The following is a 21,585-nucleotide window of genomic DNA, read 5'->3' on the forward strand; positions in this document are numbered from 1 at the left end:
GAGATGGCTCTCTGTGTGGATCATAAGAGCTGGGACAGGAGGTGCCCAGATGGTTTTGCTGAAGGACATCCCTACCAAGGGGGGCTGTGGCTTCCCAGGTGGCACGGAGGTAAAGAACCTGTCTGCCAAGGCAGAAGACAGAGGAAACTCGGGTTCAATCCCTGGGGTGTGGAAGATCCCCTGGAGAAGGGAATGGTAACCCACTCCAGTATTCCTGCCTGGGAAATCCCATGGACAAAGGAGCCAGGGGGGCTGCAGTCCGTGGGGTAGCAAAGAGTTGGACGTGACTGAGCGACTGAACAACAAGCTTTTCCGGAGCACTGATGAGTGTGTCTCTGCTCACTAGAAACAGTACGTCCTCACTGGCGGAGACCAGATATGGCTACCGGAACCCTGGTGTCTCGTAGAGGGCTGGGCTCAAAGCAGCAGGGGCTCAGAAAATGAGAATGAATGTGGATTGAACAGACGCTCGTGGGAACATCCACCCTCCCCTGCAATCTCAGCCCACCCAGAATGGCAGCCCAGTGAGAATCGGACCCGAGATTTTGGCACATCAAAGGGAGTGTCTTGGGAAAAACTTATTTTAGGTGAGGATGGGGAGCCTGAACTGGGCAGGACCCCTTTGAGAAGGCCTGTGGCTGGCACAATGAAGGCCGTGGCTCCCTCCCCAGGAAGAAGGACACGACATTTCTCAGAGCTGGGGATGGGGCACATTTTCTAAATCCCTGCGCTTGGGAGCCTCTTAGAGGAACCCGCCACCTCACAAAGCAGGAGGCCCGTCTGTGGTGCTGGGACTTTCCGGACATCAACGTGTCATCTCTTTCAACACAGAGACATTTTCCTTCCTGCCTCTGTTTCAGCCACATTCCCTGTGTCCATGAGAAGATGCCACGCTCAGCTCCACGGCAGAAAGCTGCAGCTGAGAGGCAACACTGAGCAACCAAGAGAAGGCCCGGAGCAACGCTGGGCACCCAGGTGGCCCTGTCCGCACGCCTAGTGCAAGAAGCACTTGTCACCAGGACTGGCACCCTATTCCCCACCACCAAGCGTGATCGGCCTTCCTCCCCTGGACACAGGGCGGCAACGCCTCAAAGCTGGGACATGCCGCTTTATTGTCAAACACCATCCAGAAGACACATTTTTTCCTGAATTGTGGGAATAAAAAAAAATACGAAGACCTGAGAACGACCGCTGTGATTTCTCAGCTTTGATGAAGTGCATTCACCCCATCGGTGACATCAAATGATCTGAGGAATTCTTTTCCCTAATGCTTTTGTCTCATGAAGGGTTTTATGAGGTTTCTACAGGAAAGTACAGGGTGTCAGCTTTCTGGCTGAATTAATTCACCAAATGAATGATGTAAAACTAAACGTTTACATCGTTAAAATCAAGGCCTGATCTGTCTAGTAGGGAGAAACAAAATTTTAACTTCAAAAAGAAGTATCTGTATTATTAAGATAATAACAGGTTTAATCTTCATATCAAAACAAATGGTTTGGGCTTGGATGAGAAATAGCTCTGGTTTGGGGGAGGTTCTGAGCCAACCCTCCAGGGCGTTTGCTGGAAGGCTCCATGGTTCCATCAAAGCCTCGAAGTTTAAAATCTCCCTGCCATGAAACATCTGATCAAAGGCACCCTTGCCAAGTCACAGAGGTTTGTGGAAATGCCTGTTTGCCCATTTGGGCAGCAGGCCTGTGGCCTGGGCAAGGTGCCAGGTGGCCATTGCTCGAGCCCCGAGATGCTCTTGCAGGTGACACTGTGGAGGAATCACCTGTACGCAGGTGGGAAGCACTGGACAAGCCGAGACCAGTTCTGGCCTCGGGAGGCAAATAGGTGCCCTCTACATGCCCCTTTTTATCCATGTCCTCGCCAGCTGCTCTGGAGAGCCCGCCTCCTGGTCTCCTGCCTCCTGGGCTCTTGACCGCCTGCCACCCTGAGCTTTCTGACAAAAGCCATGCTGGGCCCACAGCAGGGGCCTCCCTTCCAGCCAGGCTGCGGGTCTCCCCCCCGGGGTCCTCCTGGTTCACAAGGCGTCAGCTTCCTCATTTGTCCGCTGGGGATGTTCTAAGGCTCTTCTGGCCTCACCGCTGTGATTTTCTTCCTTCTACCGGGTGGGAAGAGCAGGCAGCCCTGAGCAGGTGGGACCGGGGCTCAACCCCAGCAGGGGAGGCAGTCCCGTGCCCCTGGGGGACCACAGAGACCAAGGACGCCTGGGATTGTGTGATCCCAGATGGTCAGAGCAGGTGGTGGGGGGCACAACTCCGGGACTCACTTTCTAGAGAGGGACACTGAGGCCCAGAGTGGGGAAGTGACTGCAGGTTAGTTTGAGGGCAAGGATCAGAACCGGGGACTCTGGCTCTTGTCCCCCACCTATACACACATGCACTGCAGGAGCACAGGCCTCTCTCTGGGGAGGGGGGTGGCCTGTGGCTCCGAGCGGCCTCTGACACCAGGGAAGGAAGATCCAGCCAGGCCGAAGGCTCGGGCTCATTCCCGCTGCTCTGGGCGCGGCTGGGACCCAGCAGCCTGGGTCTCACCTGGGAACTGCTGAGACCTGCAGACTCACAGGCCGTGCCCCAGACCCATGGGATCAGCATCTGCAACATCTCCGGGAGACTCATTCGCAGACCTGAGGGCGACTCCCTCCAGCTCGATAAGGCATACCTCCTGGATGTGCCCTCCAGCGGGAGACCCTGGGGCACTGTGGGACACGTGTGAGGCCCCAGAGCTGCGAGTCTGAGCCACACTCAGCTAATGAGCCTCCTTCGGAGCAGGTGGCAAGGGGGCATCAGAAAGGGGCAGTGTTTCAGGATCCAGTAGACCCTTGTAGACGGCTCTTCCTGGCACCCACACCTTCCTTCTGCCTGGGTCTGCATGGCTGATCATCTCTTGCCAGCAAGCACGATGGCCAGCAGCCAGCCATGTTCAGAATTGTCTGAATGTGGATTTGAAGAGGCCAGTTGTGAAAGATCTTGGAACGTGTGCCCCCAGCCCAGTTCCGGTCCCCTGGGGCCTTGGTTGGTTGCTGGGTGACGGTGGGGCTGCTGCTGCACTGGCCTCATCAGCAGTACTCCCGCTCAATGCTGGCCATCAGCTCCTCCTCGGAGTAGTCATATGTGATGGCCGACTGCCTCTCGGGCTTCTTGTGGCAGCTGCCTGGGGCTCTATGGCTGAGAAACACGGACAATGGGAAGCAAGATGTTACCTTCAAACTCCACATCTCCACTGGACAACCGCAGTGGCCATGGATGGAATTCTGATCCATCCTCAGACTCAGACTGAAAACCTCTGGCCTGGGGACACATCCTCAACCTCTTCCACAAGCAGCTCCTGACTCATTCTTTGGTTTCACCTCCCGCTGTGTAACCTGAGACCTTCCCCTGTGAGGAAGCCAGTGCCGGGCAGTGCTTCGGGGCGAGGGCCTGAGGGTTGAAAGACCTGGTTTGCATCCCGGCTCTGCCACTTACTAGCTCAGTGACAGTTTTCTCTAAAATGGACCTGCATTCCTAAGTTCATTCTGAGGCATAAATGAGACCATGCGTGGACGGCATGTGACCCTGAATCTTGCACCCTGCAGAGCCCTCAGAAAGGTGAACTGTGTCGAGATCCTCTATCAGCTGATTCACTCCTTGTGTCTGCACCCCCAGGCGGTCTCGCAGGAGCTGCCGCTACAGGACAGGATTTGGTGTCAGGGTCCTCTGGATCGTGACCAGGCCCCCCACCCACTGGGCAGTGTATTAAGTGACCAAGTCCTGGCTCCTCCTCTCACTGCTTGGACTCTGGTTCCCACTGGCCTCGACCCACAGCCCACGCCCTCTCCAGCTTTCTGGACTAATCTGTGACCCCAGACTCCCCTGAGGAGGGAGGCTGCCAGCAGTCCAGACCCTGGGGAGGGCCTGTGTGGCTTCAGAGCCTGTTGCCCAAGGGCACAGCCCTGACCGCACCTGCAAGACTCTCTCCCCTTCCAGTTGTTGTGCCAGGACCTGCCTGGGAGTCACCCAGCCTGAGCCCAGGGCCTAGGGTGGTACTCAGCACACTGTCACCAAAGTCTATTGAGGGAGTGAATGAATGAATGAAGTACTCCTGGTGAAGGACATCCTGGAATGGGCATGTGAGGGGAAGGGACCCATTTGTTTCAAAATAAGAATAAATAGCTAATTCTTTCAAGGCGGAATTTAATCCTCCTAACGTCCTTGGGTTGATGAAAACTGAAAGTCACTGCCTCTTTACAATCAGCAGAAATACGCAGCTGGAACTGAGCAGTGTGGACACCAGGCTGGGCCCGTGTCCTCAGCATCGCCATAGGCACGGGTTTCCGGGTCAGCTGAGCAGAGCTGGCCGCTGGTACCTGGTCACTGCAGTGGGACCCGGCACCCAGTCCTGCATGGGAGCCCAAGGGGCCGAGCCCCCCTGGAGCTGGTGTGCAAGGTGGGGCCGGTGCTGTCTGCAGAACACGTGAGGGGCAGGGGGCCGTCAGGGAGAATGGGTAGGGATGCTCCACTCTGCCGAGAGAGGCTCTGGCCTTGGCGGGGGGCCGAGTCAGCGTATAAGCTCTCACCGCTTCACCTCCAGGGCCATGATGGAGGCCCAGCGCCCACCCAGTGTCCTCCTACTCAACAGCAGTGGCCCTGAGGCAGGAAATAGACGGGCCCCCTCCCCATGGTAAAGCAATTGAGATACATTCTCTCTGTTCCGAAACGCCAAGATAAGAATAGCAGGGCAATTAAGGGAGGAGGCTGGACCTTGCACAAACCACATATTTCTCATTCCTAAAGTTAGGAGACCTCCCCAGCCATACATGCATAGAAAAGGCTCCTTGGAGGTCAAAAGAGGAGCAGTGTTAAGGGATGTTCTACCCAGACACCTTTCCGGTAGGATCCATCTTGACTAAGAGATACCTGTGCACACATGGGAGGATCCTGAGATAAGCAAAATATGGACTGTGAACCAGGCAAATCAGAATGATTGGCTAAAGGAAAATTGGAAGAAAATATCCCATAGAAGTGGGGAAAGGGATGGCAATCCACTCCAGTATTCTTGCCTGGAGAATCCCATGGACAGAGGAGCCTGGTGGGCTGCAGTCCAGGGGTCGCAAAGAGTCGGACACAACTGAGTGACTAAACCACCACCACCACCATCCCATAAAAGTAATTCAAACTACCGTGAGAGCCCCGCTCAGCAACTCAGGGACTCTCCCGCTGAGTCTGCCTATATCTATCCACGGACTGTACTCTTCTCCCTCCTAATCAATACTTGACTTGCTTCACTATTTTTCGTCTTTGTGGATATTTTTTCCTGCAAAGCTGAAGGGCCAGGGTCCTTGTCACTGACCACTAGTCTAGTGGCCAGGATCTGGTGCTCTCAATGCTGGGAACCCAACCCCCACTCCAATCTGGTGCAGGCCAGGCCATCTACAGCTCTTGGTTTCAGCCCTCCTTCTCCCCGAGACCCTGTTCTAAATGCCACCAGCCTGTGTTCAGGATCCTGTTCACACCTCCACATCTTGCTTGAGGCTCTAGCCACCTGGCGTGCTCCTGCCCTCCTCAGTGAAACCACTTGTCCTTCAAGCCATTTAAGCCTCAGCTCCTCCACAAGCCCGCCGGCTGCTTCTGTCCCCTCTTGGACCTCCCTTGAGCCTATCTGAAGAGACCCCACTCTTCAGGGAAAGGCTTTTGCAAATGTTTAAATAAGGGAAACCAGCAAGGTTCTGGCCCCGCAACCATTTGGAATTGGTAATAAAAATAGCTGTTGAGCCACCGTTTTCACAGCTGCTCACATCCATGGTCTTGAGCACCACCATCCCCTGCGTCCCAGGGACAAGGGTCATCACAGTGACTCCTTAGAGATGAGAAAGCAAGGGCAGATGGGCTGGGGCCCAGGTCAGCCCAGCCCAGCCTCCAGGTGCAGGGTGCTCCGGGGGCCCCGGGAATCCTCACACAGCCCAGGGTTGTGCTGACACTGGACGCCTGGAGTCCTCAGCTGACACTTTCAGGGGGTTTAAATGTGTTTTCTTGCTAACACTGTAATAGGATTATTGGGGACCCACCCATCACCCCTCTAGGCTGGAAACTCCTGAAGGCCAGGCCTGCGCCTCATTCACAGATGAGCACTGAACACAGTTTCTGAGTGAATGAATGAGGGCAGGTGCAGAGATGCAGATGCTTGGGGGGTGGCAGAGGAGGGGAGCTGTGATTTCTTGCAGAGATGCACCTCCCTGCCCCATACTTACTCAGAAATACAGCTGCCCTCTGGGTGGTCTTCAATGCTCCGCTTTGGGGACACCTTGAGAAGGACAAACGGAAGAGGCATCAGAAGGTTGTCCGTGCTGCAGCCTGCCTTCACACTGGCTTCCTGCTGACACAGAGCTGCTGCGTTCAACCCACGGCTAATAAACCAGAGCTGGAAAGTGGAAAGGCTCTCCTGCTGTCTAGCTCCAACTGCCTGTTCGGTAGGTGGGAAGCAGGCTGGGAGAAGGGAGTGACCTACACAACTCAAAACAAGAGACCCCCCCTGCCCCTTCCTCCCTGGGAGCTACCGGCCAGCAAGCCCCCACCTCTCACTCTGGGAGTGGAGGTCCTGACCTCCACCCAAGCCCTTGCCTGGCAGCCCGCCCTGCTGCTCTGCTGTACCATGTCTGTCCGGAGTCAGGAGTGCACAGGCGTTGCTCACGTCTGTCTGCAAACTCTCCCAGTGATCTATGCCTGTCCTGTCGTCAGCACCGGCCTGTCTCAGTGACCACAGCTTCAGATGAAGCTGGACTGGTCCTGGTTCTTTGCACTTCCAAACATGTGTGTTGGAGTCAGCTTGTCCCCCTTGGGGGTTTTGTTGGGGTTGAATCAATATACAAATCATTCCAGGCAGACTTGATATCTTTTTTAAAAAATTGGAGTATAACTGCTTTACAATGTGGTGTTGGTTTCTGCTGTACAATGAAGTGAATCCACTGTAAGTATACATATATCCTCTCCCTCTTAAGCCTCCTTCCCCGCTACCCCACCTCTGTGTCATCACAGAGCACCAAGCTGAGCTCCCTGCGCTATACAGCAGCTTCCCACTAGCCATCTGTTTTATACATGGTAGAGTATAGATATGGGCTTCCCTGGCTCAGACAGTAAAGAATCTGCCTACAATGCGGGAAACCTGGGTTCGATCCGTGGGTTGAGAAGATCCCCTGGAGGAAGGCATGGCAACCCACTGTTGTATCTTTCCTGGAGAATCCGATGGACAGAGGAGCCTAGTGGGCTACAGTCCATGGGGTCGCAAAGAGTCGGACATGACTGAGCGACTAAGCACAGAAGCACACAGCACAGTGTGTGTGTATATATATCTCAATGTCACTCTCTCAATTCACCCTGCCCTCTCCTTTCCCTCCCCCAGGCCATAATCTCTATAATAGCAAGCCTTCCAATTTACAAACAGGGAACATCTCTCCATTTATTTAGGATTTCTTTAATGTCTTTTAAGAAGTCTTAATCATTTTCACTGTAGAAGTCATAGACACCTCTTTTTAAACCAATTTCTAGATTATTGATAACATCTTTTTAAAATAAAGTTTTATTTTCTACCTGCTTGTTTGTACAGAGATACAATTGAAATACATACATTTTGTGTTCAGCAGTTTTACTAAGCTCTCGTTATCAGCCCTAATAATTTATTTCTAGATTCTTTGGGACTTAGTTGCTTCCCATTCACATTATGTGGGAATAATGGCCATTCAGGTTTTTTCCTTTCCGATCCTTCCATATTTTCCCTCTAGCCTTTCTGCACTGGCTAGGACATCCAGCATTAACCTTGAAAAGAAGTCATGATAATAAGCATCTCTGCCTTGTTCCTGTAGCGAAAGGGAAAATTTTAATTATTTCAAATGTAATATTAGCTTTGCTGTGGCTTTTTTCTCAAGCTGTCTTTCATCAGATCCCGGTCTCTCTGTGCTGGTCATTTCTTCAGCTCTGTCTTACAGGGCACTGATCTTCTCTAAATCTCTAATTTCCTGTTCACCCAATCCATCAGAATCTTTAATTTTGTTTACTGTGTTTCTCATTTCTACAAGTTCCATCTGGTTGTTTTTCAAATATGCTCGGTCACTTTCTATAGGTCCTTCTTCACAAATAAACATGAACGTGTGCTCAGGCGCTTCAGTCGTGTCCGATTCTTTTGCAACCCCATGGACTGTAGCCTGCCAGGCTCCTGTATCCATGGGATTCTCCAGGCAAGAATACTGGAGTGGGTTGTCATGCCCTCCTCAGGGGATCTTCTCAACCCAAGGATGGCACCTGTGTCTCCTGCATCCCCTGAAGCACAGGTGGATCCTTTAACACTGTTATTTTTGTTCAATCACTCAGTTGTGTCAGACTTTTTGTGACCTTATGGACCTCAGCTTGCCAGGCTTTCCTGTCCTTCACCATCTCCCGAAGTTTGCTCAAAAAATCATGTCCATCGAGTCAGTGATGCCATCCAACCATCTCATCCTGTCGTCCCCTTCTTCCTCCACCTTCAATCTTTCCCAGCATCAGGGTCTTTTCAAATGAGTCAGTTCTTCACATTGAGTCGCCAAAGTACTGGAGCTTCAGCTTCAGCATCAGTCCTTCCAATGAATATTCAGGGTTGATTTCCTGTAGGATTTACTGGTTTGGTCTCCCTGCAGTCCGAGGGACTCTCTACAGTCTTCTCCAACACCACAGCTTGAAAACATCAATGCTTTGGCGCTCAGCCTTCATTGTGGTCCAACTCTCACATCTGTACACAACTACTGGAAAAACCATAGCTTTGAGTATACAGACCTTTTTTGGCCAATAATTGTTGGCAATCCAAATAAATAACTCAGGCCCTCACTAGCCTATTTTCATTGTTTTTGTTTCTTCTGATTTTCACTTGGCTCTCCAGAAGTACTAGTTGCTCAGTCATGTCTGACTCTTTGCAACCTCATGGACTGTAGCCCGCCAGGCTCCTCTGTCCATGGAATTCTCCAGCAAAGAACACTGGAGTGGGTTGCCATTCCCTTCTCCAGGGTATCTTCCCGACCCAGGGATTGAGTCTGGGTCTCCCACATAGCAGGCAGATTCTTTGTCGTCTGAGCCATCAGAACAACTCTCTGGGTGGTTGATTATTTTTTCTTGTCTGATGCTCATTATTCTTGAAAATGCTTTGTGGGTGTTCTCTGAGGCCTGAGAGGAAGATGCCTTCCTCTGGGGAGGACATGCGCTTGCTCTGTTCAGGCACTAGGGGGCACTCTCAGTCTGGGCCCACTTGAAATTAAATCCAGCAAGCTGGAGAAGGCGAGGGTGGGATGATTTGAAGGAACAGCACTGAAACATGTATATTATCACATGTGAAACAGATCACCAGCCCAGGTTTGAAGCATGAGACAGGGTGCTCAGGGCTGGTGCACTTGGATGACCTGAGGGATGGGATGGGGAAGGAGGTGGGAGTGGGGTTCAGGACAGGAAACACACGTACACCCATGGCTGATTCATGTGAATGTATGGCAAAACCTACCACAATATTGTAAAGTTATTAGCTTCCAATTAAAATAAAGAAATTTAAAAAAAAGATTTCAGGGAGAAACATCAATAACCTCAAATGTGCAGATGACACCACCTTTATGGCAGAAAAAGAGCAGAGTGAAAAAGTTGGCTTAAAACTCAACATTAAGAAAACTAAGATCATAGCATCTGGTCCCATCGCTTCATAGCAAGTAGGTGGGGAAACAGTGGAAACAGTGACAGACTTTATCTTTTTGGGCTCCAAAATTACTGCAGATGGTGACTGCAGCCATGAAATTAAAAGATACTTGCTCCTTGGAAGAAAAGTTACAACCAACCTAGATAGCATATTAAAAAGCAGAGACATTACTTTGCCAACAGAGGTCTGTCTAGTCAAAGCTATTGTTTTTCCAGTAGTCATGGATGGATGTGAGATTTGGACTATAAAGAAAGCTGAGTGCCAAAGAATTGATGCTTCTGAACTGTGGTGTTGGAAAAGACTCTGGAGAGTCCCTTGGACTGCAGGGAGATCCAACCAGCCCATCCTAAAGGAAATCAGTTCTGAATATTCATTGGAAGGACTGATGCTGAAGCTGAAGCTCCAGTACTTTGGCCACCTGATGCAAAGAACTGACTCATTTGAAAAGATCCTGATTCTGCGAAAGATTGAAGGCAGGAGGAGAAGGGGACGGCAGAGGATGAGATGGTTGGATGCATCACCAACTCGATGGACATGTGATTGAATAAACTCCGGGAGTTGGTGATGGACAGGGAGGCCTGGCGTGCTGCAGTCCATGGGGTCTCAAAGAGTCAGACATGACTGAGCAACTGAACTGCACTGGATGGATTCAGGTATTTTGCACCAGCCAGGTGATGGGAATTGGGGCTGCAGACCTAAGGGACAGCAGACCTAAGGGACAGCTAGACTATGGCTTTTGTACCCTCCTGCACTGTTCTGTGCTGTGACACTCGCCTTGCAGTCCCGTGAGGGTCCTGAACGAAGGATCTACTCTTAGTCTCTATTTACACTGGGCCCTAAACTCTGTCCCCTTTACTATTGGACACTGTCAGACCCAAAGCTCGCGTTCACCTGAGGCAAGCACATTCCAGTGGGTCACCTGCCTCTTAGATCTGGGCTGGTAATTCCTCACTGTCTCATGAGCCACTTTATGCTTCCAAGACAGTCTTATCACATTAATTATACCCAGAATATTAAACTGTCTTCAGCAGAGGGGCTTGTCTGAATAAGCTTCCTTACTGTGTTCCCCAGCATAAGGCACTTGGCACTGTGGAATCCAGCCTTTGACCTATGAAGCTGAGCAAGGCCACAGTCCATCCAGACGTCAGCCTGCTTTGTGCAACAGATCCTCCTTGGCACAAGCAGCATCCTAAATACAGACCGCGGCTGTCAGGAACCCAGGAGCCCATAGCACATGGGGCGAGACTTGTAAAGATGCAATGCGATGCCACGTGATTAATTCTATAGCTGAGTTATAAGGTGCTGGGAAAGCCTACACTCTGCAACAGGAGGGGAAACCAACTCTGAATGGGAAAAACTCTTTCTAGAAGAGTGGAAAGAATAACATTTTAGCTGGAGTTTTGAAAGATTAGGAGTTTACCAGATAGAAAGGAAGGGAAGGGTACTCTGGATAAGGAAGAGCATATGCAAATACGTGGAGTCATCAAAGGCCGTGAGTAAGTCTTATTCATTAACTCCCACGTGCCCTGCTGGGCGCAGGGTTCTATGGCCCATACAGGATATGATATCCCTGCCCAGAGCAGCCCACATGAGGACACAACTGGAGAAAAACCCAGTGCCATTAACATTAACATCAGTTAATCCTCCCCAACAAGAATATCACTTCTCCTAAAGTTTACAGATCTCTATTCAGGGCACACAACAAACATAAAATAGATCCTGAATCAGATTCAATGTCACTTTGATGGGTAGTCATAATCCTGAGTTTGTCTATATAGCAGTTGGGGTAAGAGTAAAGATAGCACAATGCAGAAAAGGGTTCAAGGCCCAGTTTTGCCATTTAATCATGATGTGCCTTTGGGTGGACTGTGAGGCTCTATGAGCCTCAGTTTACTCATCTGTGTAATAGGTACTTAGCCTTGAGGGCCACAGAGAGAATACAGATTGTCTGTCTCATCCTTAGTATAATACCTGCAAACACCACAAAAAACATCTGACCCAGTGTCCAGCCCAAAGTAGCCTCTGACCCGGCCTGGCAAGAAGAGAACCTGAAGATGTGAGCAGGAGGAGAGCCCAGGGAAGATCTTGTGTTCGGGGCCTGAGAGGTTCAGAACAGCACTTTCTTCCCTGAGAAACTAGTGTTTCTTGGGGTTTGTTACCCAAGGTGCTGAACAGAAGCGAGCTGACCCTGAGTGTTTCCGGCCACACAGGCCCCGTGGCGTGGTCCATGGTGGCCAACCCGCTACTGTGGGCATCCCATGCCCTAGCTAGAAGAGCCTGTCCTGCCCACCTGGCGCTCTCTCCATGTGGAGTCGGACTGCACAGCAAAGGTGCACAGACTTGGTCCTGGGATACCTGAGGGGCCGCGGGGGCTGCTCGACGCTGGAGATCTGCCAGGGGGAGTCAGTGTTCCCCAAAGATTCCTTTGAAAATTCACCGTGCCTCTGGGGAGTGCAAAGATGAAGAGGAGATGCTTCCCACGTCAGCAGGGAATTCACAGTGGGAAGAGGGGGTGATGAATACGAGAGCAAGCAGGGGAAATCACGTGCATGCACACACTTGCACATGCACACACTTGCGCACACTTGCACACACTTGCACACACACACATGCTCACCTCCTCTGCCTCCTGAAACAGCCCATTTCAGCTCAGGCAGCTCAGACTATCTGAAAATTCTTTTAAATTTCTTTTTAATAAAAAATTAATTGTGGTGCAATACACAGCATCTAAAATGTACGATCTTAAGCATTTTTAAGGATATGTTTCAGTACTAGGTGCATTTACATTGTTTTACAACCAACCTCCCAAACTCTTTTCATCTCGCAAAACTGATACCTGTCCCCACTAAACGACTCTCACCCCCAATCCCCAGCAATTGCCATCCTGCTTTCTGTCCTACAAGAGTGACTCCTCCGGACACCCCACCTGAGTGGAAACATGCAATATTGTGCCTGGCTCATTTCACTTAGCATAATGTCCTCAAGGTTCACCCACGTTGTACCCCATGCCAGGACTTACTTCCTTTTCAAGGTGGAGTAATACTCCCCTGTATGTATATACCATGTTTTGTTTATCCATTCATCCATCAAGGGACACTTGGGTGGCTTCTACCTGTTGGTTATTGTGAATAATGCTCATATGAATATGAAGCCTCTTTGAGATCCTACCTTCAGTTCTCTCAGGCATATAAGAAAGCTTTCTTTTACTGACACCAATCTGCCTCCCTGCAGTTTTTAGCCACTGAGCTTAGTTATAGTCTCAGGGACAACACAGAAGGAAAGTAATACTTTTTACCCAACCATTCTTCAGTGATTTTTTTCATGAAGTCATCCAGTAGGGACCCTAGTTCTTTCTTGCCTATTTCTGCTGGAACCAGCTTTTAACATCACCAGATGGGGCTTTTCATTTCATCACCAGATTTTGTAAGGGTTGTTCAGATATAGTTTCTGCCCTCAGGAGGACAGCTGAGGGACTTCCCTGGAGGTCTAGTGGTTAGAACTCCACGCTTTCACTGATGAGGGCCTGGGTTCAATCCCTGGTTGGGCAACTAAGATCTCATAAGCAAAAAAAAAAAAAAAAAAGGCAACTGAGTGAAAGACTGCTCAGACTGGAATCAAACATTTGCATAATCAGCCTGTTTCCACTTCCTTGAGCTGTTCTACTCACTATTAAGGGGGACACGCTGCTGGCCAAGCAAGATGGCAATGACGTATGAGGTCCATTGCGTACGAGGACTGGACACCCTGAAGCTGCACTCAAACGGAAGACTATACTCTTTCTTTTATAACTTTCCTGACAGTTCAGCTTTGTTCTTTCACTTTTTTACCCGTGTTTCTTTCTGCGCTTGTGGTTTGCATGTGTGGTTCTTTCTCTCGTTAATCTGTCTGTAACTTGACTTAGATGCAAAACACATTAGACACCCTCCCAGCTTGACCCATCGTGGATCTCCCAGAAGATCCAGCTGGTGGAAGCTTCGCAGGAGCTTGGATGAAGAGCAAAGACACAGCAGCCCCTGGTGGCTGCTCCAGGCCAAGTGCAGATTCAAGCTGCAGCCTCCAGCCAGCTGCCTGCCTGCCTCTCCTGGTCAGTAGGACAGACTTCTGTCCAACCCCAGGGAGGCTATGGCGCCTGGGCTGGGGCCATGGGAACCGGGCTGAGCTTAGGGCGAGCGTGTGACGTGTCATCACTCCGGGTCTTGGGGAGGCTGAACCACACCACACCACGGCAGAATGAGAAGCAGGAAGCATATGTGGAAGAAATGAATAAGATGATTTCTTAAAGCCTCCCATGTCTCTTACAACTAGGGGTTTTGGGAAAAAAGTGAAGTATCTATAGAAAATCCAGTGCATATTTTATTTAACAATATGTGGAAATTCCATGGACAGAGGAGCCTTGTGGGCTACAGTCCATGGGGTTGCAAAGAGTTGGACAACACTGAGTGACTAAACCACCAGCTTTATATCCTGCTTCTTTGGTTCTTAACATTTAGGTTTTAACAGTTTTATACGTGTATATGTACACATATCAATAATATATATAATTAACATGGGACAAGCTGTAGACATTTAAATAATACAGTTTGATAGGTTTTGACATGTGTATAGGACATGGCAACCCACTCCAGTATTCTTGCCTGGAAAATTCCATGGACAGAGGAGCTTTGTGGGCTATAGTCCATGGGGCTACGAAGAGTCAGTTACAACTAAGGGACTGAGCGCACACATACCATGATCTTACTGACATAAAAGATACATACAAAAGACAGAGAAAACTGGAAGGAAGTAGATCAAAATAGTATCAGTAATATCTGCAGAGTTTACTCTGAAATCTTTATTTCCTTTATATATTACATATATATATATTGTTTTCTCACTTTTCTACAATGAGTAAACATTCTTTTACAGTTGTAAAGTGAAGCTAATTATAGGGCTCATCTTTTTATTTAAACCCTTTCATAAGTAAAGTCATTTTAAGGATTTTTTTTAATTGGAGAGAACAGCCAAGAACAAAATTTTTCTCACTCACATGTATGTTACCTATTCTAACTTCAAAAATAAACACTTAAAAGTAAGCATAACCTTTGCTGGGTTGGACTCATATTCAGTGACTGGGACACATCTTATACAGTCAGGGAAATGGGTGAAGGCTCCTAGACCCAGGGAATGGAGACTTATTTCAGAGAAAAACTGAGCCCCAGAGGAGTTGGGGAACAAGTGATAATCCCTCCTGATGGCAAATTGGCTCTGTCAAAACTCTACTGAACTTGCCTGGTGGTTCAGTGGCTAACTACTGTGCTTTAATTGCAGGGGGCCTGGGTTCCATCCCTGGTTTGAGAACTAGATCTTACGTGCCGCAACTAAGAGTTCACATGCTGCAACTAAAGATCCTGAGTGTGGGAAAGAAATTCTAATATACACAGGGCTCTGCAGAGAGTGTGTTCAGAAAGACTTGGACTGGCTCTTTCCAACTGCGTGGGCTTGGCCAAGTGAACTGCCTCTTTGGGGCTTCTCCCCTCCCCTGTGACATGAAGTTAGGGGAAAATGACAGCAGTTCTGCAAGGACCTATTCTGACAAGGATTAAGTAAAACACTGGATGTTAGGAGCGGGGTCTCAGAATAGCCTGAGTAAATAGTGGCTGTATTACAACATATTAACAGTTTCTGAGCAACTGTAAGTGAACCTCAGAGCAAATCAAAACTGGTCAGGACGGGGACCAGACCTCATTCTGGGTCTTTTCCCTCTTTGTTCTTCTGCCTCTGCCCCTGGGTGACCAGCAACATGCTTACATGCACAGGCTCATGAAAACGCTCAAAGAAAAGGATGCTGGTGACAGATGTATTAAGTAAATAATAGGGAGTCTCCCAACTTTTAGTAAAACTGGTATGATCTCTAAGCATATAAACATCTGAATGAACAAGGAGGCTGCTAAAAATACCATTCAGGGCATATTATGAGGGCAAGGTGGAGTACCTTTATCAGACAAAATAAAGGTTCTGATGAGTTTGCATGAGGAACACTCAGGATTACTGAATGTTAAAAAAAAAAAAGTCATTTGGTTGTAATTAATAAATGACTATGTATAAAAAAAAAAGTCATTCGGTAAAGAAAAATGGGGCAGGCATTAGAGCTGCTGTGAGTAGAGCATCGGAAGTGCTAGATACCTGGAAAATGAAAAAGGCATATAACATTCCAGGTTTGTTGATGGGGCTTGGCAGACTTGCTACAAACTCTGCTTCCTCCACTTACTGGCAGTGTGGCTTTGGGTATATGATCATTCTCTGGGACTACAACGGCTTTGTTTATAAAACAGAGAAAGCACTATTTACCGATTTATTAATAACTCATAGTCTTAGAAAATGTGCAGTCACCAGAGACCCTATTAAAGGGCATAAACTATAAAGCAGAAAGGCTTAGACTCCACACTTGGCCATATGTGCATGCGTGCATGCTAAGTTGCTTCATTTATGTCCAACTCTTTGCAACCCCATGGACTGTAGCCACCAGGCTCCTCTGTCCGTGGGACTCTCCAGGCGAGAATACTGCAGTGGATTGCTATTTCGTTCTCCAGGGTATCTTTCTGTCTCCTGCATTGGCAGGAGGGTTCTTTACCACTAACGCCACCTGGGAAGCCCCCACACTTGGCCATACAGGTAGTTAACTTTCTACCTGAGACCTCTAGAGCCAGGACATGAAGCACCATCAGCTGTTTTACTCAGTCTCCCCAGAACTGAAAAGAATGGATAGGACTCGGGAGCATCTATTCTGCTATAATAATCTAGGACTCCAGGATTTATTCAAGAAATAGCTATGGCACAGAAGATACATACTATCCACACACAAAAGAGCAACACAGCTGAGGACTTCACCTCCTAATGTCTCTTGACTCCCCTTCAGCCCTCTAACTGCCCTGCTTCACCCAGGACCTGCTTGTGTGGACCGCTGCAGTGGTCCCGTGAGCCATCTTGCCCCTTGTCTTACTGGGCCCAGTTCGTCCTCCCCATGGCTGTTGGCCTAACCTTCCTGAGACACAAAATACTACTCCTCTTAGCCCCTCAAAATACCCACAGTTTTTATGATCAAGTCCGAACACCTCAACCCGGAACACTCCTAGCATGACATGTCTGGAGCCTGGCATTCATCCTTCCCACTCCCTTCAACTCCACGGTTAGCACCCACATCCTGGGCACCACGTGCCCCAACCACCATTGCCCACACTCAGGATTCTCTTTGCCCAAATGCTCTTCACTGCTTGTTTGCCTGTCTAGCACCATAGACCCTTCCAGATCCAGGTCAAGCCCTGTCCTGCTTGGGATGCTGATGTGACTTCTCCAGGGGACCAGCTCCTCCTCCAGTGGACTCTCTAGACAGACTGCCCACTGGTGTTCCACTCAGTGGATCTCTCTCACCCATTACACTGTGAACTTCTTTAGGGCAAAGACTGTGCCATCTGTGTTCATCTCCAGCACCCAGAGTGATGCCCAGCACACAGCAGATGCTCAAACAATACCTGAGAAATGACTGAAAGGGTGAATAAGGCAGCCCCAGCACCCTAGGAGTTTCTATGATACTTAGCCAATGAGGGTAGGACAGGGGGTGAGATGGGAAACTCTCTCTTTGTTTTCATTTTCACTTCTGAAACTTCCAAAGCACTTGAAAACTGAACACAAAGATTGCTTCCATGCCACCTCAGAATTTCCCCCGAATTTCTCAACTGTTGATCCCTTTTGAGGGTTATATAACGGAACGCTGATGTAATCCTAAAGGAATCTTGTTATATAATTCGGTCCCTCTTGCTGCAGCTCACTTTGGGAGGGTAGCAGGGCGTGGGCAGGAGGTGGTCAGCGGAGGAAGACCCCGCACAGTCTAGGCTGGCTCCGTCCTTTCCACCTCTCCCCACCTCCACCTCGCGGAGGAGCTTCCCACTTTCTCCTGCTTGCTGGCTGCCCCCAAGACACTTCCCTCCTGTCCCCAACAGTCGTTAAGGGGGGCCTGTGGGGCTCCAGGGCAGGGGGCCGTCTTGTACATCCTCCCCAAGCCCGAGAGCTGATACTACTGATCTCCTTCATTCAGTTCTGCCGGAGTGGAGGCTATTGCCAAAAGACAGTGCTCATTTGTATTATCTTTTTCTAGAACAGCGGGGATGTTATTACAAGTGTTCTGGAAGAGAGAAGAGGGAAGCCAAAAAGAAATTGCACAGCATCTTAAAAATAGCCAGCAGGGTGCGAGTTGCTTGACAACTCGCAAAGTTGGCAAAGATCCTGACGCCTCTGTCGGGCGCCGGGCTTTGCTACCACGGTTTGGCTACCGGTCCCACTTCCTAGGATTCCTCTCTGACAGTGCCCTGGAGGCTGGCGGAGGGGGGAGGTACCAGAGAGACAAGCAGCCCCCTGGCCAGCTCCTACCTAGGCTGGAAGGAGCCGCAGTTTAAAAAAAAAAAAAAAAAAAAGTGACCTCTGGCCAGAAGAAAGCCCAGGAGATGCTTTTCTGCTAAGGGATGTCTGGGTCCCTGTCTGGCTCCCTGTCAATCCCCAAGTTGGAGGCAGTTAAACCAGCACCCAGAAGAGGCAGAGAGACTCAGAGGGGATGTTTGGGAAGGAGAGGCCGTGCAATCAGCAAGAGACCCCGGTGGGATTCGGGGACGGCCAGACGGTGGGTGACACAGGGCAGCGGGGACAGGGCACTGCGCAAGCCCAGAGAGCCTGGCAGGGACTGGGGGCGGTGGGAGGAAGGGGGGCGAGCAGGGAGCGCAAGGCGGGACGGCGCCACGGGCTGGGAGACAGGGGGCGGGGTGTGGGCCGGCGGGGAGGGCACCCCCCACCCGGGCGGGAACGGGCGCCGCGGCCCCCACACTCACCGGTCTCCCGGCGCCGGCTGCGGGTCTGGGCCGCGCCGGGCCCCGCGGGGCCAGCTCCCCGGGGCCCCAGCCCGCCGACTCGGCCAGCAGCTGGTCCAGCAGGCGCAGGGTCTCGTCCCCGCCGTCGGGGGGCGCCACGGGGCTGGGATCGGTGCCGGCAGCCGCCTGCGGGGCCTCCTCCCCGGCCGCCGCCGCCGCCGGCGCCGAGACCCGCTGCCCCGTCCCGCCCTCCGGGACTGCCCCGTCGGGCCCCGCCGGCCGGCTGTCGGGGCTGCGCAGACGCCGCAGGGCGCGGCCGCTCCGGCTGCTGCCGCTGCCCATGACGCGCCGGCGGAGCGGGCGGGCGGCGGCACTGGAGGAGGCCCGGAGGCGCGCCGCTCGGCCAGGGGCGGGGGGGAGGAGATCCCGGGCCCGGGACGCGATTGGGAGCGGGACGGGGGAGGTGGGGGGGGGGGGGCGCGCCGGGCCGGGAGTTGGGGGTGGAGGTGATCCCGGGCGCGGGACGCGACTGGGGGAGGGGATGCAAGCCGGACCGGGGGCGGGGAGGTGCGGGGGGCGCGCCGGGCCGGGGCTTGCGGGGTGGAGGTGATCACGGTCTGGGACGCAGTTGGGGGCGGGGATGCGAGCCGGACCGGGGGCGGGGCGAAGCCGCCGGTGCGGAGAGAGCGGGGCCTGATGTCACGGTGAGGGGACCAGAGCCCGGGACCAGGGGAAAGTGCGAGTAGGCGCGACTGGGGCTGGGGTGCTGAGCCGGGCCTGGGGCGGGAGGAGGGGCCGGGGTGGGGACTAGATCCCACGGCGAAGAGGCGGCCGGGGGCGGCTGAGAGCGGGATGCTGGCCCGGGCCTGGTGGTGGGGGCCGAGACCCGGGGTGAGGGGTGTGGGTGGGGTGGTGAGCGCTCTGGGGGAGCCGGCGGCCGGGGCCAGGGACCGAGGGCCGGGTCTGGGGGCACTGGCTGGGGGACGAGGCCACTGGAGCGCGGCATCCTCTCCTCCTCCTCCTCTCTTCCTCCCCGCCCCTCCCCACCTTGGGTCCTGCGCTTCCTTGCGGGGGTTTGCCCTCCAGTCCCTGGCTCCTGGGGACTAGGGACCCTCCTAGTCCCCGCAGCCAGTTAAGAACTGAACACCCTGGAGCTCCTACCCGCGCTCGGGCGAACTCGGCCGCGCTTTTTCGTTCCTTTATGGAAAGCACTGCAGAGGCCAACCCGGCCTGCCTGAGGTGGTGATGCGTGCGGAGGTGACTCCTCGGTTCTGTCCAGCCCCAGTGTGGAGCGCATGGGGACGTCACCTGTCCCAGCCTCCTGTTCCTCAAAGGTTGAGTTGGGGGTGGGGGGAGGACGGTAAAGATACCTCTGAGGATGGAGTAAGATGACACAGGTGCAGGGCCTCACACCCTTTCATTTCTGCCCTTCTCCCTCGCGCGCATGGACAGACCTAAGACAGGACAGAAGGAGGGAAGGGAGCGACTCTCGGACCGACTTCCCCGTCCAGGCTTTCAGCAAGGGAGCCGGCAGCAGGAAGTGGTGCCCTGGGTTTCCTGTCCCTCGCTCCTGCCCCAAAGGCGATCTGGTACCTGAATGCCAGCCTCATTAGAAACCCTCATCAGAAAGGTAACCACTTTTGAGAAAGAAAACATTTAAAAAGAGACACGGAAAGCATTCTCTCTCCCCGCAGGGAAAAAGCCAGTAGGTACTGATCATAATTAATTCTAGCTTTTGGGTCACTGGATAGTAAAAAAGAAAGAACAAAAACGTTTATTGTTTTTAAGTGAACCAACCCCAAAAGAACAGCAGCAAACCGGCCAGACGTGTCCAGTTCAAACCGAAACCGATGGTGTAATTGTTGATTGTGCTTGCATTTTATTTAAGACTTCTTTCTCTCCCTTTGTCACTTATTAAAAAAAAAATTTTTTTTAACCTCTCCAAAGCAAGGCAGCTCCAACATGGTGAGTTTTAACTCTCATCTTGACATTAACCTGAATCCAGATGGGACTGCAGAATAACTGTTAAGATGAATTTTGGCTAACCTTTCTTTTTTTAAAATGTGCTGTCTTAACCATCCAGATGCAGGAGATGGGCTACCTTATCTGGTGTCATTTGGGTGTTCTGAGTCCACAGATGTATCTAGTTTGAAGCTATGGATATAAGTTTTCTCTTTAAGAAAACAAATCTCATCTTGAAGTTCTTTAAGCCTGGGGGAAAAAAAACATTCACAGGGAAAAGACATTTTTCTTGTACTAAGTTCAACTAAGTTTAATCATTTAAAGGAAAACATGTTTTACTTCTGCCTAAGTAGCATCTAGTCATGTGACTCATAGTTTAAATATATCCAGAGCTCCCTGTGTTCACCTCCCAGGGCAACTGATTTTTCTGATGGCTCTTGATTCCAACCCTGTTTCCCCAGACTTCTCTGGCTCACTGGGCTTCAGTGCGCATAACCACCAAAGCCTGTGTTCTTTCCACTCTGAGAGTGTGTTTAAAATCAGCCACATTCTGGGATTGGCTTCCATTTATTCGTGCTTAAAACCCAGATTGATTTTATTAGCACCTTCCCATAACAAGCAAACAGCCTGAATTTTCCCACATGACCAAGGCTGCCTAAAATCTTATTTAGAAATAAACAAGAATCTCTTTGTCCCAAAGAGACAAAGGATTATTGGGACATTGAAAATAGGTCTGATCCCTCTTAGGGAAGCGTCCTGGCAGCCACACTCCTCCAGCTAAAGAACTTCTTTTTTTATACATAATTAAATTTATTTATTTTTAATTGGATAATTGCTTTACAATAGCATGTTGGTTTCTGCCAAATATTAACATGAATTAACCATAGGTATACCTATGTCCTCTCCTTCTTGAGCCTCCCTCCCACCTCCTTCCCCATCCCACCCCTCTAGGTTGTTACAGAGCTCCCATTGGAGTTTCCTGAGTCATACAGCAAATGCCTATTGGCTATCTGTTTTACATACAGTGAAGTGTATGTTTCCATGTTACTCTCTCCATACATCCCACCCTCTCCTTCCTCCCCCGACCCCTGCCCCCTGCCGTGTCCAG

At 51.0% G+C, this 21,585-nt stretch overlaps 1 protein-coding gene across 2 annotated transcripts; it reads right to left on the minus strand.

The window, feature by feature from the left end:
* Positions 1-1,093: 1,093 nt before the first annotated feature.
* CYS1 (cystin 1) lies at positions 1,094-18,890 on the minus strand. Of its 2 annotated transcripts, none has more exons than XM_027966517.3 (3): positions 18,537-18,890; positions 6,230-6,282; positions 1,094-3,164 (listed from the first exon to the last, which is right to left on the minus strand). In XM_027966517.3, the coding sequence occupies exons 1-3, from the start codon at positions 18,855-18,857 to the stop codon at positions 3,062-3,064; spliced, it is 477 nt and encodes a 158-aa protein (XP_027822318.1). In that variant the 5' UTR covers positions 18,858-18,890; the 3' UTR covers positions 1,094-3,061. The 2 variants fall into 2 exon arrangements, with proteins under 2 accessions (XP_027822318.1, XP_027822317.1); XM_027966516.3 differs by having other exon boundaries at positions 1,094-3,170.
* Positions 18,891-21,585: the final 2,695 nt, after the last annotated feature.

This window comes from Ovis aries, chromosome 3 (genome assembly GCF_016772045.2).
Source record: "Ovis aries strain OAR_USU_Benz2616 breed Rambouillet chromosome 3, ARS-UI_Ramb_v3.0, whole genome shotgun sequence".
In the NCBI taxonomy this organism is placed as follows: domain Eukaryota; kingdom Metazoa; phylum Chordata; class Mammalia; order Artiodactyla; family Bovidae; genus Ovis; species Ovis aries.